Below are 27,940 nucleotides of genomic sequence, written 5' to 3' on the forward strand. Positions count from 1 at the left end.
TGAATGAGTGTGAAGGAGTGTGAAGGAGTGTGGAAGGAGTGTGAAGGAGTATGAAGGAGTGTGATGGAGTATGGAGGAGTATGAAGGAGTGTGAAGGAGTATGTGAAGGAGTGTGAAGGTGTGTGAAGGAGTATGAATGAGTGTGAAGGAGTGTGAAGGAGTGTGATGGGTTATGGAAGGAGTTTGTTGGAGTATGAAGGAGTATGAAGGAGTGTGAAGGAGTATGAATTAGTGTGAAGGAGTGTGATGGGGTATGGAAGGAGTGTGAAGGAGTGTGAAGGAGTATGGAAGGAGTGTGAAGGAGTATGAAGGAGTGAAGGTGTGTGAAGGAGTATGAATGAGTGTGAAGGAGTGTGAAAGGAGTATAAATGAATGTGAAGGAGTGTGATGGAGTGTGATGGAGAGTGGAAGTAGTGGAAGAGTGGAAGGAGTGTGAAGGAGTGGAAGGAGTATGAAGGAGTGTGAAAAAGTATGAAGTAATATGAAGGAATATGGAAGGAGCGTGAAGGAGTGTGATGGAGTATGGAAGGAGTATGATGGAGTATGGAAGGGGTGTAAAGGAGTATGAAGGAATATGGAAGGAGTGTGAAGGAGTATGAAGGAATATGGAAGGAGTGTGGAGGAGTATGTAGGAGTATGGAAGGAGTGTGAAGGAGTGTAAAGGAGTGTGAAGGAATATGGAAGGAGTGTGGAGGAGTATGTAGGAGTATGGAAGGAGTGTGAAGGAGTGTGGAGGAGTATGTAGGAGTATGGAAGGAGTGTGAATGAGTGGAAGGAGTATGAAGGAGTGTGAAGGAGTATGTTATGGAATATGAAGAAATATGGAAGGAGCGTGAAGGAGTATGGAAGGAGTTTGATGGAGTATGGAAGGGGTGTAAAGGAGTATGAAGGAGTGTGAAGGAGTGTGATGGAGTATGGAAGGGGTGTAAAGGAGTATGAAGGAGTGTGAAGGAGTGTGATGGAGTATGGAAGGAGTATGATGGAGTATGGAAGGGGTGTAAAGGAGTATGAAGGAGTGTGAAGGAGTATGAAGGAATATGGAAGGAGTGTGAAGGAGTATGTAGGAGTATGGAAGGAGTGTGAAGGAGTATGGAAGGAGTATGATGGAGTATGGAAGGGGTGTAAAGGAGTATGAAGGAGTGTGAAGGAGTATAATGGAGTATGGAAGGGGTGTAAAGGAGTATGAATGAGTGTGAAGGAGTGTGATGGAGTATGGAAGGAGTATGATGGAGTATGGAAGGGGTGTAAAGGAGTATGAAGGAGTGTGAAGGAGTGTGAAGGAGTATGTTAAGGAATATGGAAGGAGTGTGAAGGAGTATGGAAGGAGTGTGAAGGAGTATGAAGGAGTGTGAAGGAGTATGTTAAGGAGTATGGAAGGAGTGTGAAGGAGTATGTTAAGGAGTGTGAAGGAGTATGTTATGGAGTATGGAAGGAGTGTGTTGGAGTATGAAGGAGTGTGAAGGAGTATGTTAAGGAATATGGAAGGAGTGTGAAGGAGTATGGAAGGAGTGTGAAGGAGTATGAAGGAGTATGGAAAGAGTGTGAAGGAGTATGTTAAGGAGTATGGAAGGAGTGTGAAGGAGTATGAAGGAGTGTGAAGGAGTATGTTAAGGAGTATGGAAGGAGTGTGAAGGAGTATGAAGGAGTATTGAAGGACTGTGAAGGAGTATGTTAAGGAGTATGGAAGGAGTGTGTTGGAGTATGAAGGAGTGTGAAGGAGTATGTTAAGGAATATGGAAGGAGTGTGAAGGATTATGGAAGGAGTGTGAAGGAGTATGTTAAGGAGTATGGAAGGAGTGTGTTGGAGTATGAAGGAGTATGAATGAGTGTGAAGGAGTGTGAATGAGTATGGAAGGAGTGTGAATGAGTGTGATGGAGTATGGAAGGAGTGTGAAGGAGTATGGAAGGAATGTGTTGGAGTATGAAGGGGTATGAAGGAGTGTGAAGGAGTGTGAAGGAGTGTGAAAGAGTATGAATGAGTGTGAAGGAGTGTGAAGGAGTGTGAAGGAGTGTGATGGGGTATGGAGGAGTATGAAGGAGTGTGAAGGAGTATGTGAAGGAGTGTGAAGGTGTGTGAAGGAGTATGAATGAGTGTGAATGAGTGTGATGGGGTATGGAAGGAGTGTGAAGGAGTGTGAAGGAGTGTGAAGGAGTATGGAAGGAGTGTGAAGGAGTATGAAGGAGTGTGATGGAGTATGGAGGAGTATGGAAGGAGTGTGAAGGAGTATGTTAAGGAGTATGGAAGGAGTGTGAAGGAGTATGAAGGAGTGTGAAGGAGTATGTTAAGGAGTATGGAAGGAGGGTAAAGAGGTTGAAGGAGTATAGAAGGAGTGTGAAGGAGTATGTTAAGGAGTTTGGAAGGAGTGTGTTGGAGTATGAAGGAATGTGAAGGAGTATGTTAAGGAATATGGAAGGAGTGTGAAGGATTATGGAAGGAGTGTGAAGGAGTATGTTAATGAGTGTGTTGGAGTATGAAGGAGTATGAAGGAGTGTGAAGGAGTGTGAAGGAGTATGAATGAGTGTGAAGGAGTGTGAATGAATATGGAAGGAGTGTGACTGAGTGTGATGGAGTATGGAAGGAGTGTGAAGGAGTATGGAAGGAGTGTGTTGGAGTATGAAGGAGTATGAAGGAGTGTGAAGGAGTATGAAGGAGTGTGAAGGAGTGTGAAGGAGCATGAATGAGTGTGAATGAGTGTGAAGGAGTGTGAAGGAGTGTGAAGGAGTGTGATGGGATATGGAAGGAGTGTGAAGGAGTATGAAGGAGTGTGATGGAGTATGGAGGAGTATGGAGGAGTATGAAGGAGTGTGAAGGAGTATGTGAAGGAGTGTGAAGGTGTATGAAGGAGTATGAAGGAGTGTGAAGGAGTATGAAGGAGTGTGAAGGAGTATGAATGAGTGTGAAGGAGTGTGAAGGAGTATGGAAGGAGTGTGAAGGAGTTTGAAGGAGTATGAAGGAGTGAAGGTGTGTGAAGGAGTATGAATGAGTGTGAAGGAGTGTGAAGGAGTATGAATGAGTGTGAAGGAGTGTGAAGGAGTATGGAAGGAGTGTGAAGGAGTATGAAGGAGTGTGATGGAGTATGGAGGAGTATGAAGGAGTGTGAAGGAGTATGTGAAGGAGTGTGAAGGTGTGTGAAGGAGTATGAATGAGTGTGAAGGAGTGTGAAGGAGTGTGATGGGTTATGGAAGGAGTTTGTTGGAGTATGAAGGAGTGTGAAGGAGTATGAATTAGTGTGAAGGAGTGTGATGGGGTATGGAAGGAGTGTGAAGGAGTGTGAAGGAGTATGGAAGGAGTGTGAAGGAGTATGAAGGAGTGAAGGTGTGTGAAGGAGTATGAATGAGTGTGAAGGAGTGTGAAAGGAGTATAAATGAATGTGAAGGAGTGTGATGGAGTGTGATGGAGAGTGGAAGTAGTGGAAGAGTGGAAGGAGTGTGAAGGAGTGGAAGGAGTATGAAGGAGTGTGAAAAAGTATGAAGTAATATGAAGGAATATGGAAGGAGCGTGAAGGAGTGTGATGGAGTATGGAAGGAGTATGATGGAGTATGGAAGGGGTGTAAAGGAGTATGAAGGAATATGGAAGGAGTGTGAAGGAGTATGAAGGAATATGGAAGGAGTGTGGAGGAGTATGTAGGAGTATGGAAGGAGTGTGAAGGAGTGTAAAGGAGTGTGAAGGAATATGGAAGGAGTGTGGAGGAGTATGTAGGAGTATGGAAGGAGTGTGAAGGAGTGTGGAGGAGTATGTAGGAGTATGGAAGGAGTGTGAATGAGTGGAAGGAGTATGAAGGAGTGTGAAGGAGTATGTTATGGAATATGAAGGAATATGGAAGGAGCGTGAAGGAGTATGGAAGGAGTTTGATGGAGTATGGAAGGGGTGTAAAGGAGTATGAAGGAGTGTGAAGGAGTATGGAAAGAGTATGAAGGAGTGTAAAGGAGTATGTGAAGGAGTGTGAAGGAGTATGAAGGAGAGTGAAGGAGTATTAATGAGTATAAAGGAGTATGAAGGAGTATGAAGGAGTGTGAAGGAGTATGAATGAGTGTGAAGGAGTATGATGGAGTGTGAAGGATTGTGAAAATGAGTGTGAAGGAGTGTGAAGGAGTATGAAGGAGTATGAAGGGGTGTGGAAGGAGTATGGAAGGAGTATGAAGGAGTGTGATGGAGTGTGAAGGATTATGACGGAGTGTGAAGGAGTATGAAAGAGTGTGAAGGAGTGTGAAGGAGTATGAAGGCGTGTGAAGGAGTATGAAAGAGTGTGAAGGAGTGTGAAGGAGTATGTGAAGGAGTGTGATGGAGTATGGAAGGAGTATGAAGGAGTATGAAGGAGTATGAAGGAGTGTGAATGAGTGTGAAGGAGTATGAAGGAGTGTGAAGGGAGTGAAAAGGAGTGTGAAGGAGTATGAAGGAGTATGAAGGAGTGTGAAGGAGTGTGAAGGATTATGACGGAGTGTGAAGGAGTATGAAAGAGTGTGAAGGAGTATGAAGGAGTGTGAAGGAGTATGAAAGAGTGTGAAGGAGTGTGAAGGAGTATGAAAGAGTGTGAAGGAGTGTGATGGAGTGTGAAGGAGTGTGAAGGGAGTGTGACGGAGTGTGAAGGAGTATGAAGGAGTATGAAGGAGTGTGAAGGAGTATGGAAGGAGTATGGAAGGAGTGTGAAGGAGTATGGAAGGAGTGTGAAGGAGTGTGAAGGATTATGAAGGAGTGTGAAGGAGTATGAACGAGTGTGAAAGAGTGTGGGGTATGAAGGAGTGTGATGGAGTGTGAAGGAGTATGGAAGGAGTGTGATAGAATGTGATGGAGTGTGAAGGAGTATGGAAGGAGTGTGAAGGAGTATGGATGGAGTGTGAAGGATTATGAAGGAGTGTGAAAGAGTGTGAAGGAGTGTGAAGGAGTATGAAGGAGTGTGATGGAGTGTGATTGAGTGTGATGGGATATGGAAGGAGTGTGAAGGAGTATGAAGGAGTGTGATAGAGTATGGAGGAGTATGAAGGAGTATGTGAAGGAGTGTGAAGGTGTGTGATGGAGTATGGAAGGAGTGTGATTGACTATGAAGGAGTATGAGGGAGTGTGAAGGAGTATAAATGAGTGTGAAGGAGTGTGATGGAGTGTGATGGAGAGTGGAAGGAGTATGGAAGGAGTGTGAAGGAGTATGGAAGGAGTGTGAAGGAGTATGTTAAGGAGTGTGAAGGATTGTGATTGAGTGTGATGGGATATGGAAGGAGTGTGAAGGAGTATGAAGGAGTGTGATAGAGTATGGAGGAGTATGAAGGAGTATGTGAAGGAGTGTGAAGGTGTGTGATGGAGTATGGAAGGAGTGTGATGGACTATGAAGGAGTATGAGGGAGTGTGAAGGAGTATAAATGAGTGTGAAGGAGTGTGATGGAGTGTGATGGAGAGTGGAAGGAGTATGAAGGAGTGTGAAGGAGTGTGAAGGAGTGGAAGGAGTATGAAGGAGTGTGAAGGAGTATGAAGGAATATGGAAGGAGCGTGAAGGAGTATGGAAGGAGTTTGATGGAGTATGGAAGGGGTGTAAAGGAGTATGAAGGAGTATGGAAGGAGTATGATGGAGTATGGAAGGGGTGTAAAGGAGTATGAAGGAGTGTGAAGGAGTGTGATGGAGTATGGAAGGAGTGTGATGGAGTATGGAAGGGGTGTAAAGGAGTATGAAGGAGTGTGAAGGAGTGTGAAGGAGTATGAAGGAATGTGGAAGGAGTGTAAAGGAGTATGGAAGGAGTATGGAAGGGGTGTAAAGGAGTATGAAGGAGTATGGAAGGAGTGTGAAAGAGTATGTTAAGGAGTATGGAAGGAGTGTTAAGGAGTATGTTAAGGAGTGTGATGGAGTATGGAAAGAGTATGAAGGAGTGTAAAGGAGTATGTGAAGGAGTGTGAAGGAGTATGAAGGAGTGTGAAGGAGTATTAATGAGTATAAAGGAGTATGAAGGAGTATGAAGGAGTGTGAAGGAGTATGAATGAGTGTGAAGGAGTATGATGGAGTGTGAAGGATTGTGAAAATGAGTGTGAAGGAGTGTGAAGGAGTATGAAGGAGTATGAAGGGGTGTGGAAGGAGTATGGAAGGAGTATGAAGGAGTGTGATGGAGTGTGAAGGATTATGACGGAGTGTGAAGGAGTATGAAAGAGTGTGAAGGAGTGTGAAGGAGTATGAAAGAGTGTGAAGGAGTGTGAAGGAGTATGTGAAGGAGTGTGATGGAGTATGGAAGGAGTATGAAGGAGTATGAAGGAGTATGAAGGAGTGTGAATGAGTGTGAAGGAGTATGAAGGAGTGTGAAGGGAGTGAAAAGGAGTGTGAAGGAGTATGAAGGAGTATGAAGGAGTGTGAAGGAGTGTGAAGGATTATGACGGAGTGTGAAGGAGTATGAAAGAGTGTGAAGGAGTATGAAGGAGTGTGAAGGAGTATGAAAGAGTGTGAAGGAGTGTGAAGGAGTATGAAAGAGTGTGAAGGAGTGTGATGGAGTGTGAAGGAGTGTGAAGGGAGTGTGACGGAGTGTGAAGGAGTATGAAGGAGTATGAAGGAGTGTGAAGGAGTATGGAAGGAGTATGGAAGGAGTGTGAAGGAGTGTGAAGGATTATGAAGGAGTGTGAAGGAGTATGAACGAGTGTGAAAGAGTGTGGGGTATGAAGGAGTGTGATGGAGTGTGAAGGAGTATGGAAGGAGTGTGATAGAATGTGATGGAGTGTGAAGGAGTATGGAAGGAGTGTGAAGGAGTATGGATGGAGTGTGAAGGATTATGAAGGAGTGTGAAAGAGTGTGAAGGAGTGTGAAGGAGTATGAAGGAGTGTGATGGAGTGTGATTGAGTGTGATGGGATATGGAAGGAGTGTGAAGGAGTATGAAGGAGTGTGATAGAGTATGGAGGAGTATGAAGGAGTATGTGAAGGAGTGTGAAGGTGTGTGATGGAGTATGGAAGGAGTGTGATGGACTATGAAGGAGTATGAGGGAGTGTGAAGGAGTATAAATGAGTGTGAAGGAGTGTGATGGAGTGTGATGGAGAGTGGAAGGAGTATGGAAGGAGTGTGAAGGAGTATGGAAGGAGTGTGAAGGAGTATGTTAAGGAGTGTGAAGGATTGTGATTGAGTGTGATGGGATATGGAAGGAGTGTGAAGGAGTATGAAGGAGTGTGATAGAGTATGGAGGAGTATGAAGGAGTATGTGAAGGAGTGTGAAGGTGTGTGATGGAGTATGGAAGGAGTGTGATGGACTATGAAGGAGTATGAGGGAGTGTGAAGGAGTATAAATGAGTGTGAAGGAGTGTGATGGAGTGTGATGGAGAGTGGAAGGAGTATGAAGGAGTGTGAAGGAGTGTGAAGGAGTGGAAGGAGTATGAAGGAGTGTGAAGGAGTATGAAGGAATATGGAAGGAGCGTGAAGGAGTATGGAAGGAGTTTGATGGAGTATGGAAGGGGTGTAAAGGAGTATGAAGGAGTATGGAAGGAGTATGATGGAGTATGGAAGGGGTGTAAAGGAGTATGAAGGAGTGTGAAGGAGTGTGATGGAGTATGGAAGGAGTGTGATGGAGTATGGAAGGGGTGTAAAGGAGTATGAAGGAGTGTGAAGGAGTGTGAAGGAGTATGAAGGAATGTGGAAGGAGTGTAAAGGAGTATGGAAGGAGTATGGAAGGGGTGTAAAGGAGTATGAAGGAGTATGGAAGGAGTGTGAAAGAGTATGTTAAGGAGTATGGAAGGAGTGTTAAGGAGTATGTTAAGGAGTGTGAAGGAGTATGTTAAGGAGTATGGAAGGAGTGTGTTGGAGTATGAAGGAGTGTGAAGGAGTATGTTAAGGAATATGGAAGGAGTGTGAAGGAGTATGGAAGGAGTGTGAAGGAGTATGTTAAGGAGTATGGAAGGAGTGTGAAGGAGTATGAAGGAGTGTAAAGGAGTATGTTAAGGAGTATGGAAGGAGGGTAAAGAGGTTGAAGGAGTATAGAAGGAGTGTGAAGGAGTATGTTAAGGAGTTTGGAAGGAGTGTGTTGGAGTATGAAGGAATGTGAAGGAGTATGTTAAGGAATATGGAAGGAGTGTGAAGGATTATGGAAGGAGTGTGAAGGAGTATGTTAATGAGTGTGTTGGAGTATGAAGGAGTATGAAGGAGTGTGAAGGAGTGTGAAGGAGTATGAATGAGTGTGAAGGAGTGTGAATGAATATGGAAGGAGTGTGACTGAGTGTGATGGAGTATGGAAGGAGTGTGAAGGAGTATGGAAGGAGTGTGTTGGAGTATGAAGGAGTATGAAGGAGTGTGAAGGAGTATGAAGGAGTGTGAAGGAGTGTGAAGGAGTATGAATGAGTGTGAATGAGTGTGAAGGAGTGTGAAGGAGTGTGAAGGAGTGTGAAGGAGTGTGATGGGATATGGAAGGAGTGTGAAGGAGTATGAAGGAGTGTGATGGAGTATGGAGGAGTATGGAGGAGTATGAAGGAGTGTGAAGGAGTATGTGAAGGAGTGTGAAGGTGTATGAAGGAGTATGAAGGAGTGTGAAGGAGTATGAAGGAGTGTGAAGGAGTATGAATGAGTGTGAAGGAGTGTGAAGGAGTGTGAAGGAGTATGGAAGGAGTGTGAAGGAGTTTGAAGGAGTATGAAGGAGTGAAGGTGTGTGAAGGAGTATGAATGAGTGTGAAGGAGTGTGAAGGAGTATGAATGAGTGTGAAGGAGTGTGAAGGAGTGTGGAAGGAGTGTGAAGGAGTATGAAGGAGTGTGATGGAGTATGGAGGAGTATGAAGGAGTGTGAAGGAGTATGTGAAGGAGTGTGAAGGTGTGTGAAGGAGTATGAATGAGTGTGAAGGAGTGTGAAGGAGTGTGATGGGTTATGGAAGGAGTTTGTTGGAGTATGAAGGAGTATGAAGGAGTGTGAAGGAGTATGAATTAGTGTGAAGGAGTGTGATGGGGTATGGAAGGAGTGTGAAGGAGTGTGAAGGAGTATGGAAGGAGTGTGAAGGAGTATGAAGGAGTGAAGGTGTGTGAAGGAGTATGAATGAGTGTGAAGGAGTGTGAAAGGAGTATAAATGAATGTGAAGGAGTGTGATGGAGTGTGATGGAGAGTGGAAGTAGTGGAAGAGTGGAAGGAGTGTGAAGGAGTGGAAGGAGTATGAAGGAGTGTGAAAAAGTATGAAGTAATATGAAGGAATATGGAAGGAGCGTGAAGGAGTGTGATGGAGTATGGAAGGAGTATGATGGAGTATGGAAGGGGTGTAAAGGAGTATGAAGGAATATGGAAGGAGTGTGAAGGAGTATGAAGGAATATGGAAGGAGTGTGGAGGAGTATGTAGGAGTATGGAAGGAGTGTGAAGGAGTGTAAAGGAGTGTGAAGGAATATGGAAGGAGTGTGGAGGAGTATGTAGGAGTATGGAAGGAGTGTGAAGGAGTGTGGAGGAGTATGTAGGAGTATGGAAGGAGTGTGAATGAGTGGAAGGAGTATGAAGGAGTGTGAAGGAGTATGTTATGGAATATGAAGAAATATGGAAGGAGCGTGAAGGAGTATGGAAGGAGTTTGATGGAGTATGGAAGGGGTGTAAAGGAGTATGAAGGAGTGTGAAGGAGTGTGATGGAGTATGGAAGGGGTGTAAAGGAGTATGAAGGAGTGTGAAGGAGTGTGATGGAGTATGGAAGGAGTATGATGGAGTATGGAAGGGGTGTAAAGGAGTATGAAGGAGTGTGAAGGAGTATGAAGGAATATGGAAGGAGTGTGAAGGAGTATGTAGGAGTATGGAAGGAGTGTGAAGGAGTATGGAAGGAGTATGATGGAGTATGGAAGGGGTGTGAAGGAGTATGAAGGAGTGTGAAGGAGTATAATGGAGTATGGAAGGGGTGTAAAGGAGTATGAATGAGTGTGAAGGAGTGTGATGGAGTATGGAAGGAGTATGATGGAGTATGGAAGGGGTGTAAAGGAGTATGAAGGAGTGTGAAGGAGTGTGAAGGAGTATGTTAAGGAATATGGAAGGAGTGTGAAGGAGTATGGAAGGAGTGTGAAGGAGTATGAAGGAGTGTGAAGGAGTATGTTAAGGAGTATGGAAGGAGTGTGAAGGAGTATGTTAAGGAGTGTGAAGGAGTATGTTATGGAGTATGGAAGGAGTGTGTTGGAGTATGAAGGAGTGTGAAGGAGTATGTTAAGGAATATGGAAGGAGTGTGAAGGAGTATGGAAGGAGTGTGAAGGAGTATGAAGGAGTATGGAAAGAGTGTGAAGGAGTATGTTAAGGAGTATGGAAGGAGTGTGAAGGAGTATGAAGGAGTGTGAAGGAGTATGTTAAGGAGTATGGAAGGAGTGTGAAGGAGTATGAAGGAGTATTGAAGGACTGTGAAGGAGTATGTTAAGGAGTATGGAAGGAGTGTGTTGGAGTATGAAGGAGTGTGAAGGAGTATGTTAAGGAATATGGAAGGAGTGTGAAGGATTATGGAAGGAGTGTGAAGGAGTATGTTAAGGAGTATGGAAGGAGTGTGTTGGAGTATGAAGGAGTATGAATGAGTGTGAAGGAGTGTGAATGAGTATGGAAGGAGTGTGAATGAGTGTGATGGAGTATGGAAGGAGTGTGAAGGAGTATGGAAGGAATGTGTTGGAGTATGAAGGGGTATGAAGGAGTGTGAAGGAGTGTGAAGGAGTGTGAAAGAGTATGAATGAGTGTGAAGGAGTGTGAAGGAGTGTGAAGGAGTGTGATGGGGTATGGAGGAGTATGAAGGAGTGTGAAGGAGTATGTGAAGGAGTGTGAAGGTGTGTGAAGGAGTATGAATGAGTGTGAATGAGTGTGATGGGGTATGGAAGGAGTGTGAAGGAGTGTGAAGGAGTGTGAAGGAGTATGGAAGGAGTGTGAAGGAGTATGAAGGAGTGTGATGGAGTATGGAGGAGTATGGAAGGAGTGTGAAGGAGTATGTTAAGGAGTATGGAAGGAGTGTGAAGGAGTATGAAGGAGTGTGAAGGAGTATGTTAAGGAGTATGGAAGGAGGGTAAAGAGGTTGAAGGAGTATAGAAGGAGTGTGAAGGAGTATGTTAAGGAGTTTGGAAGGAGTGTGTTGGAGTATGAAGGAATGTGAAGGAGTATGTTAAGGAATATGGAAGGAGTGTGAAGGATTATGGAAGGAGTGTGAAGGAGTATGTTAATGAGTGTGTTGGAGTATGAAGGAGTATGAAGGAGTGTGAAGGAGTGTGAAGGAGTATGAATGAGTGTGAAGGAGTGTGAATGAATATGGAAGGAGTGTGACTGAGTGTGATGGAGTATGGAAGGAGTGTGAAGGAGTATGGAAGGAGTGTGTTGGAGTATGAAGGAGTATGAAGGAGTGTGAAGGAGTATGAAGGAGTGTGAAGGAGTGTGAAGGAGTATGAATGAGTGTGAATGAGTGTGAAGGAGTGTGAAGGAGTGTGAAGGAGTGTGATGGGATATGGAAGGAGTGTGAAGGAGTATGAAGGAGTGTGATGGAGTATGGAGGAGTATGGAGGAGTATGAAGGAGTGTGAAGGAGTATGTGAAGGAGTGTGAAGGTGTATGAAGGAGTATGAAGGAGTGTGAAGGAGTATGAAGGAGTGTGAAGGAGTATGAATGAGTGTGAAGGAGTGTGAAGGAGTATGGAAGGAGTGTGAAGGAGTTTGAAGGAGTATGAAGGAGTGAAGGTGTGTGAAGGAGTATGAATGAGTGTGAAGGAGTGTGAAGGAGTATGAATGAGTGTGAAGGAGTGTGAAGGAGTATGGAAGGAGTGTGAAGGAGTATGAAGGAGTGTGATGGAGTATGGAGGAGTATGAAGGAGTGTGAAGGAGTATGTGAAGGAGTGTGAAGGTGTGTGAAGGAGTATGAATGAGTGTGAAGGAGTGTGAAGGAGTGTGATGGGTTATGGAAGGAGTTTGTTGGAGTATGAAGGAGTGTGAAGGAGTATGAATTAGTGTGAAGGAGTGTGATGGGGTATGGAAGGAGTGTGAAGGAGTGTGAAGGAGTATGGAAGGAGTGTGAAGGAGTATGAAGGAGTGAAGGTGTGTGAAGGAGTATGAATGAGTGTGAAGGAGTGTGAAAGGAGTATAAATGAATGTGAAGGAGTGTGATGGAGTGTGATGGAGAGTGGAAGTAGTGGAAGAGTGGAAGGAGTGTGAAGGAGTGGAAGGAGTATGAAGGAGTGTGAAAAAGTATGAAGTAATATGAAGGAATATGGAAGGAGCGTGAAGGAGTGTGATGGAGTATGGAAGGAGTATGATGGAGTATGGAAGGGGTGTAAAGGAGTATGAAGGAATATGGAAGGAGTGTGAAGGAGTATGAAGGAATATGGAAGGAGTGTGGAGGAGTATGTAGGAGTATGGAAGGAGTGTGAAGGAGTGTAAAGGAGTGTGAAGGAATATGGAAGGAGTGTGGAGGAGTATGTAGGAGTATGGAAGGAGTGTGAAGGAGTGTGGAGGAGTATGTAGGAGTATGGAAGGAGTGTGAATGAGTGGAAGGAGTATGAAGGAGTGTGAAGGAGTATGTTATGGAATATGAAGGAATATGGAAGGAGCGTGAAGGAGTATGGAAGGAGTTTGATGGAGTATGGAAGGGGTGTAAAGGAGTATGAAGGAGTGTGAAGGAGTGTGATGGAGTATGGAAGGGGTGTAAAGGAGTATGAAGGAGTGTGAAGGAGTGTGATGGAGTATGGAAGGAGTATGATGGAGTATGGAAGGGGTGTAAAGGAGTATGAAGGAGTGTGAAGGAGTATGAAGGAATATGGAAGGAGTGTGAAGGAGTATGTAGGAGTATGGAAGGAGTGTGAAGGAGTATGGAAGGAGTATGATGGAGTATGGAAGGGGTGTAAAGGAGTATGAAGGAGTGTGAAGGAGTATAATGGAGTATGGAAGGGGTGTAAAGGAGTATGAATGAGTGTGAAGGAGTGTGATGGAGTATGGAAGGAGTATGATGGAGTATGGAAGGGGTGTAAAGGAGTATGAAGGAGTGTGAAGGAGTGTGAAGGAGTATGTTAAGGAATATGGAAGGAGTGTGAAGGAGTATGGAAGGAGTGTGAAGGAGTATGAAGGAGTGTGAAGGAGTGTGAAGGAGTATGTTAAGGAGTGTGAAGGAGTATGTTATGGAGTATGGAAGGAGTGTGTTGGAGTATGAAGGAGTGTGAAGGAGTATGTTAAGGAATATGGAAGGAGTGTGAAGGAGTATGGAAGGAGTGTGAAGGAGTATGAAGGAGTATGGAAAGAGTGTGAAGGAGTATGTTAAGGAGTATGGAAGGAGTGTGAAGGAGTCTGAAGGAGTGTGAAGGAGTATGTTAAGGAGTATGGAAGGAGTGTGAAGGAGTATGAAGGAGTATTGAAGGAGTGTGAAGGAGTATGTTAAGGAGTATGGAAGGAGTGTGTTGGAGTATGAAGGAGTGTGAAGGAGTATGTTAAGGAATATGGAAGGAGTGTGAAGGATTATGGAAGGAGTGTTTAGGAGTATGTTAAGGAGTATGGAAGGAGTGTGTTGGAGTATGAAGGAGTATGAATGAGTGTGAAGGAGTGTGAATGAGTATGGAAGGAGTGTGAATGAGTGTGATGGAGTATGGAAGGAGTGTGAAGGAGTATGGAAGGAATGTGTTGGAGTATGAAGGGGTATGAATGAGTGTGAAGGAGTGTGAAGGAGTGTGAAAGAGTATGAATGAGTGTGAAGGAGTGTGAAGGAGTGTGAAATAAAATGGTAAATGGACTGCATTTATATAGCGCTTTCACAGACCCAATGGCCACCAAAGCGCTTTACAATATTGCCTCACATTCACCCATTCACTCACTCATTCATACACCGACGGCGGTGTCAGCCATGCAAGGCGATCCAGCTCGTCGGGAGCAGCTGGGGTTAGGTGTCTTGCTCAAGGACACCTTGACACTTGGTCAGGTGGAACCGGGGATGGAACCACCAACCTTCCGGTTTGTAGACAATCTACATGAACCACTGAACCACTGCCGCCCACTGCCGTGAAGGAGTGTGATGGGGTATGGAGGAGTATGAAGGAGTGTGAAGGAGTATGTGAAGGAGTGTGAAGGTGTGTGAAGGAGTATGAATGAGTGTGAATGAGTGTGATGGGGTATGGAAGGAGTGTGAAGGAGTGTGAAGGAGTGTGAAGGAGTATGGAAGGAGTGTGAAGGAGTATGAAGGAGTGTGATGGAGTATGGAGGAGTATGAAGGAGTGTGAAGGAGTATGTGAAGGAGTGAAGGTGTGTGAAGGAGTATGAATGAGTGTGAAGGAGTGTGAATGTGTATGAGGGAGTGTGAAGGAGTATAAATTAGTGTGAAGGAGTGTGAAGGAGTGTGATGGAGTGTGGAAGGAGTATAAATGAATGTGAAGGAGTGTGATGGAGTATGATGGAGAGTGGAAGTAGTGGAAGAGTGGAAGGAGTGTGAAGGAGTATGAAGGAGTGTGAAGGAGTATGAAGGAATATGAAGGAATATTAAGGAATATGGAAGGAGTGTGGAGGAGTATGTAGGAATATGAAGGAATATGGAAGGAGTGTGAAGGAGTGTGATGGAGTATGGAAGGAATATGGAAGGAGTATGGAAGGGGTATAAAGGAGTATGAAGGAGTGTGAAGGAGTATAATGGAGTATGTAGGAATATGGAAGGAGTGTGATGGAGTATGGAAGGAGTATGATGGAGTATGGAAGGGGTGTAAAGGAGTATGGAGGAATATGGAAGGAGTGTGAAGGAGTATGAAGGAATATGGAAGGAGTGTGGAGGAGTATGTAGGAGTATGGAAGGAGTGTGAAGGAGTGTGGAGGAGTATGTAGGAGTATGGAAGGAGTGTGAAGGAGTGTGAAGGAGTATGCAGGAGTATTGAAGGAGTTTGAAGGAGTATGTTAAGGAGTATGGAAGGAGTGTGTTGGAGTATGAAGGAGAGTGTTGGAGTATGAAGGAGTGTGAAGAGTATGTTGAGGAATATGGAAGGAGTGTGAAGGAGTATGTTAAGGAGTATGGAAGGAGTGTGAAGAAGTATGTTAAGGAGTATGTAAGGAGTGTGTTGGAGTATGAAGGAGTGTGAAGGAGTATGTTAAGGAGTATGGAAGGAGTGTGTTGGAGTATGAAGGAGTGTGAATGAGTGTGAAGGAGTATGAATGAGTGTGAAGGAGTGTGAAGGAGTATGAAGGAGTGTGAAGGAGTGTAAAGGTGTGTGATGGGGTATGGAAGGAGTGTGAAGGAATATGAAGGAGTGTGATGGAGTATGGAGGAGTATAAAGGAGTATGAAGGAGTATGTGAAGGAGTGTGAAGGTGTGTGAAGGTGTGTGATGGAGTATGAAGGAGTGTGATGGACTATGAAGGAGTATGAATGAGTGTGAAGGAGTGTGATGGAGTGTGGAAGTAGTGGAAGAGTGGAAGGAGTGTGTTGGACTATGAAGGAATATGGAAGGAGTGTGAGGGAGTATGAAGGAGTATGATGGAGTATGGAAGGGGTGTGAAGGAGTATGGAAGGGGTGTGAAGGAGTATGAAGGAATATGGAAGGAGTGTGAAGGAGTATAAAGGAATATGGAAGGAATGTGGAAGGAATATGGAAGGAATGTGGAAGGAGTGTGCAGACACCGGTGGAAACAGAGACGCTGACTCATTAGGGTAGTTGGAAACTCTCTGGATTCCAGAGGCAAGCGGGAATAGAAGCCGTCCTGCTTGGCTTATTCTTCATCTGGTCAGAAATAGTGCCTCACGATCTATTTTGGCCCGTCTGAAGCAGTTTAGGGCCGAGCCCATGCCTCCCTCACCCTAACTACAGCGTATTTATAGACTTTTGTGGAGTCACAGTGGTTATAGTTAGGAGAAACGTCATGGAGCATGTAGTGACAGGATCAGGCCTTCAGTTTATCCAGCTCTTTCTCAACCAGAGACTCAGCTACAATTCAATTCAACTTTATTTCCAGACTTTGCCACACTTTGCCTAGGGTTTGACAACAGCATAATAATAGCTGTGAATTATCCAGCCGACATATATGCTTATACATCAGATTTCTCATTAAAGTCATAAAGGTTTTTACTCTTGACATACAAAAAAGATTACTTGCACTGCTATCTCGGGTTTTTATATATAATCCTCATACAATCATTGTAGGCAACCTGAAGCTTACATAGGCTCACTTTTTTAAGCAGTATAAAAAGAAGTACAGTATGCTTTAAAAAGGGTTATCTTAACCTGACATATAAAAAACTTTCTCACCATCATATTAGCTTGGGCATATAACATTCGGCGCTGCCAACATATCGTCATCAACAAACATTTCATCATTAATGATATGCCCCAAATATTTCCTTTTAGTACTTGCCCTGACAGATAAAAATCTGGAAAATTAAGGTCTTTATCTCCTTTTGTTCTACATATCATGGCAACACTCTTCTTTGCATTATATTTCACATCATATTTAATCCCATACTCAGAGCATACATTTAGCAGCTGTTGAAAGCGAGCAGGACTTGGAGAAAAAATGACCAGATCGTCAGCATACATAAGATTGAATAAGATATTACCCAGCATGCATCCAGTCTTACAGTCACTTAATTGTTCGGACAATTCATTCATATAAACATTAAAAAGCGCTGGTGAAAGTAGAGCACACTGAAGCAGCATTGCTTTAGCAGACAGTGGGATCGGTGGACTGCAGCTGAGGAATGAGACGGATGTAAATTTAGTGTTGGAGGTGAAGGTTTGGTCATGCCGGCTCCAGTGCAGATAAACTAACACATTCCAGTGTGTGTCTGCTGTGTCATGACTATGGTAAAACACTAGAGAGACGTGCAGACGGAGACAGACCTTAATATGGGTGCTTCAATCCATCATAGTTTTCAATGCGGTTTCAATGCCAATATATTGCAAGTTCTATTTGCTTTATTGAGTAAAGCGAAATAGAATTCTGCAGGGGAAAAGTGTTGTTTTTTTAATCAGTGATCAGACAAACTCTAAATTTCTTTTAGATGAGAGAAAAGAGACCTACTAAACACATGTAAGGACAACAACCGACCAAAGACAAGTGAAACACTGGGGTATATGTAGGAAAACAAGAGGCTAACAAGACACAGGTGTGGGTAATCAATAACAAGGGTAACCATAGAAACAAAGGCTGTGTCTGAAATCGTCCTCTACACCCTTAAATAGGGCACAGCCATTCGCAGTGGTGTCCGAAACCATATTGGACGATATCGAGTGCTCTCATTCAATCCCATAATGCACCACAATAACGAGTGTACAACCAATGTACACTCAACGGCTAGAGAATACCCATAATGCACTGTGAGAGTCGCGCACTGAATGAATTCCCGCGTCTGACCAGAAGATGGCGCTGCATCTGAATCATCATCATCATCTGACGACCGCTGGTCCAATGTGGGTACAGCGTAATATCATACAGGTATAAGTGCCTTTTTAATTGATTATTAATTAAAGTTTACAGTTTCCATTACAGAGTTCAAGATACATCCTTTAATTTCTACTGGAGCTGCCAGTTTGCTCAGTTTCAAATTATTATTAACAGCACAAACTATGTAAAAGCGGCAACCCTTACGTAAGGCACTATGAAATCCTTTTCTTTTTTTCCAAATTCAGCTTTTTTCCTATTTATTTTTTCTGGATTCTGTTTTTCATTTCATTTTTTTTATTCCATTTGAATAGTTATATTACATTTTAGAAATCAAAAAGCATTATTGAAATCATGTAACTTATTTTGGTTATTTACAATGGAACAATTTATTAAAAGTTTAACAAAAAATTAAATTTAGGGCTTAATGAAATATTTTTTTTTCTCAAATTCGGTTTTAATTTTACCAAATTTTGTGCTTTCTGTTTTAAGTCACCTGAATTCCATTTTAATTGTTTAATTCAATTTTAATAATCAAAAAGCATGCCCAATTTATTGAATTCATAAAAATATCAATTTATAAAAAGATTTAAATGTTTTTTTTTATTTTTATTTTTTTTATTCTGTGCTGTGTATTGAATTTTTTTGACAATCAAATGAAGGCATAAAACATTGATTAAATTTGTCTTTTAATCATATTAAATTCAACTTTTTTGTCAAATAAAGCTAAATTCTATGGTACAACAGTAGCCTAATATTAGTAGCCTAGTCACAATTTCTTCAAATTAAACCAAACTTTTATTTTGACGGGCTGCTGTGAAGACTTTTTCGGTTTATAATTCACAGACACTAGTCTACATGGCGATTTGATTTAAGTATACGGACATGCTTTTTATTTATTCATCAAAAAATTCCATTGAATTGCGCGTTTTACAGTAAACTTCTATTTTATGACTGGATTCTGAGATTCCGTCCGTGTTTTCTGTTTCCTCGTTTTCATTCATTCCTTCAATATTAGTGGAGTAATGTAGGGAGAATGGGTATTGGGGGTGATTTCGAACACAGCCAGAGATCCATGGTGCCGTTATGGCCCCAGCTGACCTCCATACACTTGCCAATAAACAGATATATATATATATATATACACAAGGATTTTTTCCATGCACAATTACAAATGGGAAACATTGTAGGTTTTATTTAGCCTCGAAGAATTCTCCTCTCCTCAGCTGCCCTCAATATAGACATATTAATTAATACAGTGCGAGCTGGGAAGTAGGATTGTTTGGCATGTGAAGTCAAAAGTTCAACAATCATACACTCTATGATTGTTGGGTCATTTTTGGGCTTATTTTTTCCATGCTTGGGTAATTTTTGTGTTACCCAGTGTGAAACGGAGAGGACAAAATCCTATCGATTCCCAACTTTGGGTGTTTCTTGGCTGATGGTTTTGGCCGTAGTGCTATAAGTGTGTCCGTTGGCAGGTGAAAAAATAAGCGAAATATGATGGAATTTGGTCGTAAAAGTAAGTTATGAAATTTTAAACTTTTAAAAAGCAAATTCGTTTAACTTTATAAGCTGTGTAACTGTCGAGTTATCATTCTTTCCTGCACTTTTCTTGCGCACACACATTGTTTTTACTCTTGCCTATATTTTTGTCCATTTCCGGATGTTCTTGCTTATTAATAAATGTTCACCTTTCAATTGTTAATATTTCCTGTGTTGTTACTCTAGTAATTCTGTGTGGCTTGTGCAAACCATGTGTAAATTCATAAGTCGACACCATTGCTGAGTATTTCCTCCTTAAAACTGCAGTGAACCAAAGACAGTCTCAAAAACACGCTTTGAAATCGCTGGTGTTTCTGACGTCACAAACTACCTTGTAACCAATCAGATCAACGTGTGATCGTCAACCAGTGGATCTCTGAGCTGAGTGAGTGAGTGGAGGCGGGGCTCATTTGCATATTCATAGAACCACGAATACTAAATGAGGCAAGGGTGTCGAGTTACATTCAAGATATTTTAAGCCATAAAGAATTGTTTTTAAGGAAAAAACTTTCAAATATGTCATTTTGGTGATCAAAGATGAGTTTTAAGGGATAAAATATTGACTGCAGGGGGACTTTAGCCCAGCATTTTTTAGTGTCGTGAGCAAGTAAAGTAGCACATGACAGCTGTTATACTAAACAGGACACATATTATATTATTAGAAAAATATTATTTTATTGTTTGCTTAGAAATTTCTCCATTACAAAACCGTAACCTGAAAAATCATCATTAGAACAACTAAAAAAATGTGCAAGGCCAAACTCACACAGCGTATTGTGCTTTCTAGTTTGCATTCAGTGTATCAGTCAGTACAGCAGGTCGTGGAGTTCTGCTGATCATCTCTAACTCGAGGAACAGCAGCCGGCCTCTTCGTGTTTGCTCAGGAGGGACATTCTGGAGAAGGTTTTGAAGCAGCTTCTGCACTGGTATTTCTTGATCTCGGAGTGTGTTTGCAGATGCGCTCGCAGGTTTGAGCGGTCAGCGAACGCACGACTGCAGTGAGGGCAGGAGAACGGCTTCTCACCTGGACACATTACATCATCACAGTTAGGTCTTATCATTTTACACATGTTTCTTTCTTTTTTTTCAAAATTACAATGCATCATTTTCATTCTTCTGTTAGAAGTAGTTCACCTGAAATGAAAATGTTACTTACACTGTGGAAAATACACTTTACCTATAATGCATTATAAAGGAATTGATAATGTAGCCTGAGGTTATAAAGCATTTTATTTTTGCATAAAAAAAAACTGCAAACTAAAGTTCAAATGCATTATAATATTTGCAGATTCCTTGTTGCATCTGAAATTGGTCTAAAGGTGTAACAATGAATAGATGTGGTTATAATTATTAATGAAACCATTTAATTGCAATATAAGGTGCACAAATAATCCATTGTATTATATATAAAGGCTTTATTAGACATTATTAGAGTATGTTTTATGTGTGTGTGTGTGTGTGTGTGTGTGTGTGTGTGTGTTTCAAAATTACAATGCATGATTTTTTATATTTCTGTTAGAAGTGGTTCACCTGAAATGAAAATGTTACTTACACTGTAGAAAATATACTTTATTTAAAGCCTTTATGTATTATGCATTATAAAGGTATTCATTATGTAGGCTATACTGCATTATTTTTTTATAAATAACTGCAACCAAAGTTAAAATGCATCATAATATTTGCAGATTCCTTGTTGTATCTGAAATTGGTCTAAAGGTGTAATAATGAATAGATATAATGCATTGTAACTGTGGTTATAATTATTAATGAAACCATTTAATTGCAATATAAGGTGCACAAATAATCCATTCAAATACTTTTATAATGCGCGCGCACGTATGTGTGTGTGTGTATATGTGTGTGTGAGTGAGTGTGCATGATTTTTTATATTTCTGTTAGAAGTGGTTCACCTGAAATGAAAATGTTACTTACACTGTAGAAAATACACTTATTTAAAGCCTTTATGTATAATGCATTATAAAGGTATAAAGGTATTCATAATGTAGGCTATACTGCATTATATTTTTTCAAAAATAACTGCAGCCAAAGTAAAAATGCATTATATTAGCAGATTCCTCGTTGCATCTGAAATTGCTCTAAAAGTGTCACAATAAATAGATAAATATTATAACGTATTATAACTATAACAATTATTCATCAGACCATCAATGCATTATAAGTTGCATAATTATAATGCATTAAAATACTTTTATAATGCATTATATATAAAGCATTTAGTAGACATTATTGTGGTATGTTTTACATTTCCCCTGTGCTGTCGATACACATAATATTTCAAACCTGATGTGAAGTGAAAACCAATGTCTTTTGCCATCAGATTATTATTATTTTTATTGTCAAAACAGAAATATCTAAAGACTCTGTTTAATTCAACACAAGTGAGAACAAGATTAGAGACTGTGGAAGAGAAAACTGACTCAAGTTTTGGTGTGTTCAAAGATTTAGATTAATTTAGCTTTTGTGATCATTGTGGAGTTTGGTAGTACAGTCGAACTGTTTCCACTCACCTATGTTTATGCACATTGTGGGAATTCGCATTAAAAATAATGCTGGGTGGAAACTGGATGCACTCGTGCGCTCTGTCGAGGTGGTTAAAGCTTTTATCCGATATGAAGACATGCACATAAACTATGATGGAAACACATTTACAGGATAAATCCCTCCATGCGCAACAATAAACCCATGTGACTTCGCCTCAGCGTCAGCTGTGATTGGATAACTGGAGTAGCCAGCGGACCAATGGCATCGCAGCATCTCTAATGTTGGTTTGGTGTTTCTGAAACGCCGGAGTCGAAGTGTGTGATCAGAATGATTTGGTTTAATTCCCTCCAGAAGCGTCTCACACACACGAGTGTGTTCCCGAACACCAGAGAACACGACAGCGTTTACTGTGTTTCGTCTGACGCTCTGAGACACACTCGTTTATGAAAAAAGAAAGATTACAGAAAATTACAGTTTTATTACTGATCATTTTGCGCCAGTTTTCCAGGAAGAGATGATTTTGTTCTCTTGAACACTTGTGATGGAAACGCTGCTTTATTCACAAATGTTTTATGCGATATTACAATTTTACGCATAATTTAAATTTGCATCTTTGGATGGAAACACAGCTATTCACATTTTGTGTTTCACACAAGCAGAAAATATGAAAAGAACACTCTTAAAAATAAAGGGGTTACACTTTATTAAGGTTTGATTATTGAAATAAGCAATATTAATTAACTACATGTAGGCCTACTTACTATAGTTACGGTTTAGGGTTAGTTTCTTGTAATTATGCATAATTTTCTGTAATTACTATAGTAAGTACATGTAGTAATGTGTAATTACATTACAAGTGCCACCAATAATGTTCTTTATTGGGATTGACGGCTCCATGAAGAACCTTTAACATCCGTGAAACCTTTCCATTGGACAAAAGGTTGTTTATAGGGAGGAAATGTTCTTTAGATTATAAAAATGTTCTTCATACTAAGAAAAAAAAAAGGTTCTTTGCAAAAATCCCTTTCGAAACCTTTATTTTTAAGAATGAAGGATGAGATGACAAATGTTGGAGAGACATATTCCTTCCAGAACAGTATTTTCCTCCACTGATGTATACTTTTACAGACTTAACTTAACGTATCATTTATTTAAACTAGTATATAAAAAGATATGCCTAGACAAACGTACATCTTCACCCCATTTGTTTGTTTTATTTGTGATAATAACGCAATGCAACCTGACAAATTGTCCAACATAATTTGGTCCAGGCTGTCACACAAAGAAATTATGAACACATGCAAAACTAAGAGAGAACCAGTGAAATATTAATAACGGATACTAAGCTTTTTTCCTGTCAGCTTTTTGTTTTTCCATGCATATATAGATTATTTTTGCATATAAACCCTCTGGGGTCGACAAACACACCGGCGCATTTTGCTGGATTTTTTTTTCACATAGCAGCAAAATAGACTTAAAATACTCTGTTATTTATGGTCATACATATACTGTACATATTGTGATTTTAACGGTAAAAAACTGTTAATTGGTTACCAGAAAGTGAAAAAAACTAAATTGACATTCCCACAATTCCCTGCGTGACGCTTCACATTTGATGTTGCTTCATAGTTTTTCTTAGTTTTTTCTAATCAGTTATGTACATTAGAGTTTCATGTTACATTTAATGTTGTTAAATTAATGCTTATTGCAAATTTTAAAGTTCACGTGTTACCATGATGGTGTTTAGTGTGTGTGAATGACTGTGCAGCTTCTATATGTTAGTAGTAACTTTCTCAGTTTGTGGACAAGCTTCTTGTGATGAGCTTATGATTCATCATGTGACTCATTACTACTGTGATTGATGCTTGTCAGTGTATTACAATGGTATAAAACAGATATTAATACTTCAAAATATTGGTAAATTATTTTATTTTTTTACTGTAAATTTAAGTTACGTCTGTAAATTCAAAAAAAAATTTGCTACCGTATTTTTTACTGGAAATTTCTGGCAACCACAGCTGCCATTTTTTTACCGTAAATTTTTTTTTTTTTAGTTCTCCACTTTTCTCAAATAAAAATCACTGTGAAAATCCCCTTTCAGAACCTTTATTTTTAAGAGTGTGTGTTGAGAAAACCACACATGTTTTGAGTGACAGCTTTCCCTTCCCGTGTCTGATCGTACCTGTGTGTGTGCGAATGTGTCCCTGAAGCAGCCAGGGCCTGGAGAAGGCCTTCCCGCACAGCTTACACACACACGGCAGAGTGTGTGTGCGGATGTGCATCTTCAGCGCTCCCAGACTCACGTACTCCTTCTCGCAGAACTTGCAGACGAAGAACCTCTGGCACTGCCTCTGGTCCGTCAGACTCGAGAAGCTCAGGAACGCTCTCTGGCAGTCGAAGCATCCATCACTGCCATCCTGAAGGACTCTTTGGGAAAGCGGGAATGAACGTGGATCTGAAAGGGGACTGGACGTCACAGGGAAAGGGAAAGAGAGACCCAGAACCGGGTTCTGTGGAGGAACGTACATCCCTGAGCTGATCGGGTTCATCCGTAAAGTCGAGCTCAATCCCGAAGGACACAGAGTCTCGTGAGGATTCAGTGCTTTGAGTTTGGAGCTTGAAGATTCAATATGAATCACATCTGTGGAGATATGTAATGCACATGATCAGATCGTTCCTATAACATAACCTGAGTTCATTGGTCAACATTTAAATAAATCTTCCCAAATATTATTGGTAACACAAAATATAAGGTTCATTAGTTAATGTATTTACTAACATCAACTAACAAGTGCAATACATTTGTTAGAGTATTTATTAATCTTTGTTCATGTTTGTTCACAGCGCATTAACTAATGTTAACAAATACAATCTTTGATTTTAATAACGTATTAGTAAATGTTGAAATTTTAATTAACTAAGATTAATAAATGCTGCAGAATTATTGTTCATTCTTAGTTCATGTTAACTAAGGTAGTTAACTAATGTTAACTAATGAACGTTATTGTAAAGTGTTACCAGATTATTTCTCAGTTTTAACCCTGGAGCCTGAAATAATAAAATGTGTCTTTAAACATGACTGATTTCCCATTATCCACCTTAGTTTTAACATAAGAGCAAGTGTAAGATGAATGCGCGAGGCTTCTGGTGTCATCCGCTTTATCGTAATCATGAACTCACTCTAAAAAATGCGGGATTGTTTCAAACCATGTTTGGGTCAAATATGGACAAACCGTTGGGCTTAAAATTGAAAGTCTCCCTGTAGTCAATAATTGTATCCCTTAAAACTCATCTTTAATCACCAAAATTACACATTTAAATGTTTTTCCTTAAAATCTTCATGCCTTAAAATATCTTGAATGTAACTCTACACCTCATTAAGTATGCGCAGTTCTATGAATATGCAAATGAGCCCCGCCTCCACTCACTCGCTCAGCTCAGGGATCCACTGGTTGACGATCACACGTTGATCTGATTGGTTACAAGGTAGTTTGTGACGTCAGAAACACCAGCGATTTCAAAGCGTGTGTTTGAGACTGTCTTTGGTTCACTGCAGTTTTAAGGAGGAAATACTCAGCAATGGTGTCGACTTATGAATTTACACATGGTTTGTCTTAAAGCAGATTAAAAACACCACATAGACACATAAACAACATTAAAAGCTGGAGTTTCACCACAGGGGGACTTTAAATAAAACATTTAAATCAGATGAATATTTGACTCAAACATGTTCACCAACTGGCTGTGAAAATGGGTCCATGAATCTTGGCATTGGAAAAGTCTCTTCTGTGTGCGATAATAAGGATCTTTGTAAAGTGCAAAATGCTGCAGGTATTGTACTTTACTGCCATAGAATAGTTTACAGTCATAGAATGGTTAAAAGTGCAATTATTACTCTATTATTATAAGTACTTTTCTCAAAAAAATGCTGGGTTGTTTCAACAATCAAATATGGACAAACCCAACCGTTGGGCACATGTTTTTATTTATTTATTTATTTATTTTACATTTGAACTAATGGTTGAGTTTGTCCATATTTGAGCCAAACCATTTTTTTGAGTGTGGTTTGTTGCACAAATAGTTTTACATTTACTCCATTTTGTCATTCTTCTCATAAGTCTGAGAAAATGTACATCTTCACCCTTATTTGTTTGCTTTATTTGTGATATTAATGCAGTGAAAAATATCAAATTGTGCAGGTGCCATTCAAAGAAATTATGAACACATGCAAAAACAAGAGAGAAACAACAAAATATTAATAACGAATTATGTTGTATAGTGATTTTTCCTGTCAGCTTATTGTTTTCCTATGCATTTTTTAGCATTTTAAAATAAAACTTAAAACTAGATTACCTTTTTGTGACAGATAAACACAGATAAGTTTTTGTTCTTTTCTCATATGTGTACCTTTTCTCCTGTGGCAAAATTAATTTTTATGGTAAAATAACAACGTAACAAGGTTCCATTAGTTAATGTTAGTTAACACTGATTTAAAAAAAATAAAAATAATATATATATATATATATATATATATATATATATATTAATGTTAGTTAATGATAATACAACTGTTGATTGTTAGTTCATGTCAGCTCAGGTCTAATAAATAAATATTAACAGATACAACTTTTGATTTTAATAATGTATTAGTAAATACTGAAATTAACATGGTAAGATTATCAAATGTTTTAGTCGTTCAGTTCATGTTGCAGATAATTAATGTTAAAAAATGAAACCTTATTCATTTTGTCAGAGAAGATCATCAGTGGAAGAAATAAAAACAGTAAAGGAACAAAATAATACCATCAAAATAACTGGCTAAGGCTTTGTTAAACCAAAATGTAAGTTATAGTTAGTTGAGCCAATGGGTTTCCCAAGCAGCCAATACAGACAATGCAGACTTTTGTCAAAAACTCTCTTTAGTCACTATACGGTCTATTCCTCTTTTTCTTATTTCTAATCTCTCTCTAAGATACATGTTGAATAATAATAGTTTGGTTCCTGCTCTAGTTTATCCCTCTTCAGCTCTTCTAACCCAGAGAATAAGAGTTCAACGAGCCGCTCTTTTGTCAGAGATTCTGCACCTGCTAAACTCATATCTTCATCCTTCTCTCATTATCTCCTCATCATGACGGATAAAACATCTATAGCTGATCATACAAGCATGTAGTGAATCTACCTGACACATTTTAAACAGTGACAGGCTGTATATCTGTATATCTCAAATCTTGTATAATTACCATGCATTTTGAATTACATCATTAACTGAAAGACTACTATAAGTAAATATTCATTTATAGATATTTTTGCACTATATTCTTACACACAGAACATGTGATATTGTCCACGTTAAACTGTAAGATTTGTACTAATTTGTACATTCAGAATTTTATTAAATCATAATAATTCAAAACTACTATTTCATTTATACCTTTCAAATTAACCAAAAAAGTGAATTATATTATCTAATGTTGTTTCTGCGAAAAAAATATTTGTTAAAAATAATAACCCAGCTATGAAACAAACAAACAGTTCTGTTAGGTACAGAACAAGCATCTTTAACAAGCCTGACAGATGTAGTATTTTAGTCCGAGTCTGATAATAAAGTTACCGTGTTTCTTTGAGTCCAGCACTCCATAGTCAGGCTTCTTGTTCGTGAGGTGTTTCTTCACCAGGAAAGATCTTGGCATCGTATTTCGGGTCTTTAAAAGGAAACCAGGTTTGCCGTCTGGCCACGAGCACGAGCTTTAAGCGGGAGATGTTGAGTGTTGAATAAATAGCTGATGTTTAAAGGCTGTTCTTAGCGCCACATTCCATCTCGAGTAAAGCAGAGAAGAGAGAGTCAGGTGCAGATAGAGCTAGACGGACAGCTGGATCAACCAATCAGAATGGAAGGACAAGTGTAAGTGGGCGGGGACAAGTGTGTCGCGACATTCCGCAGCAAACAGGTGCACGCGCGCGATCAAAACAACACAACTTTGTTTTGATGAAACATCATCACATGTTCTTTTGTTTTTTTCCCCCTCACTCTCTTTTAGACAACTCGTTAAAGAAAAGATCGAAAGCTATAGCTTAGATCAGACTTATAGGCCTACTTTAGACATAACGTTACATGTTCAATGCTTAAAATGTGGTGAATCATTTAATGTAGCCTATGAATAGGTAAATTAAATAATATAAACGATAAAATTTTGCTTTGTTGTATTGTTCTATCCCAACCACTGAAACGTCTAAAATCTGCTTGAAATGTAAAGGTTAATTAGTTAAATCTGACAGCTTATGTCTGCTTAATAATGCATTTTCGGTTGAAAATAGAGACCATGATAACAATTTATTTAAAGAGGTTATAATTTATTTAACTTGCACCTCTAATAGGTTTTTTTTTTTTTTTTTTTTTTTTTTTTTCACAAAGGAGACCAGATGATTGTAACATGCAACATATTAAGAACTTCAGTAACTCTGTCTCACAAAACTCTCAAACTTGATATAGCCTAGCCTAAATCTAATCTTCCCATATTTATCTGTTACAAATTAATAACGCAACATCCCTAAACAAAGTAGGCTACTGATCTTAACTTATCGCACCGCTGAATGGGGTTGTGCATGAATTTACTGTGGTAAACAATTTTTTTTTTTTT

The 27,940-nt window shown here is 40.2% G+C and overlaps 2 protein-coding genes across 2 annotated transcripts in view; both read right to left on the bottom strand.

The window, feature by feature from the left end:
- LOC311288274 (polyunsaturated fatty acid 5-lipoxygenase-like) overlaps positions 1–27,940 on the bottom strand; it is a 135,878-nt gene that overhangs the window by 75,891 nt on the left and 32,047 nt on the right. The window lies entirely within an intron of this gene.
- Positions 19,462–27,126, bottom strand: snai3 (snail family zinc finger 3). The gene is made up of 3 exons (XM_084405621.1): positions 26,914–27,126; positions 23,485–23,943; positions 19,462–19,824 (listed from the first exon to the last, which is right to left on the bottom strand). Exons 1-3 carry the CDS (start codon positions 26,990–26,992, stop codon positions 19,643–19,645), a joined length of 720 nt encoding a protein of 239 aa, XP_084261747.1. The 5' UTR covers positions 26,993–27,126; the 3' UTR covers positions 19,462–19,642.

The sequence above is a fragment of the Rutilus rutilus genome (genome assembly GCF_951802725.1).
Source record: "Rutilus rutilus genome assembly, chromosome: 3".
Lineage (NCBI taxonomy): Eukaryota > Metazoa > Chordata > Actinopteri > Cypriniformes > Leuciscidae > Rutilus > Rutilus rutilus.

What these genes read in the sequence shown, in the direction of transcription:
- snai3 (XM_084405621.1), bottom strand. Translation starts at nt 26,992, where the DNA reads ATGCCAAGATCTTTCCTGGTGAAGAAACACCTCACGAACAAGAAGCCT. An exon ending in GCTGGACTCAAAGAAACACG is followed by an intron (nt 23,944 to 26,913) that starts GTAACTTTATTA and finishes ATATCTCCACAG; the next exon opens with ATGTGATTCATATTGAATCT. An exon ending in ACACATTCGCACACACACAG is followed by an intron (nt 19,825 to 23,484) that starts GTACGATCAGAC and finishes TAATGTGTCCAG; the next exon opens with GTGAGAAGCCGTTCTCCTGC.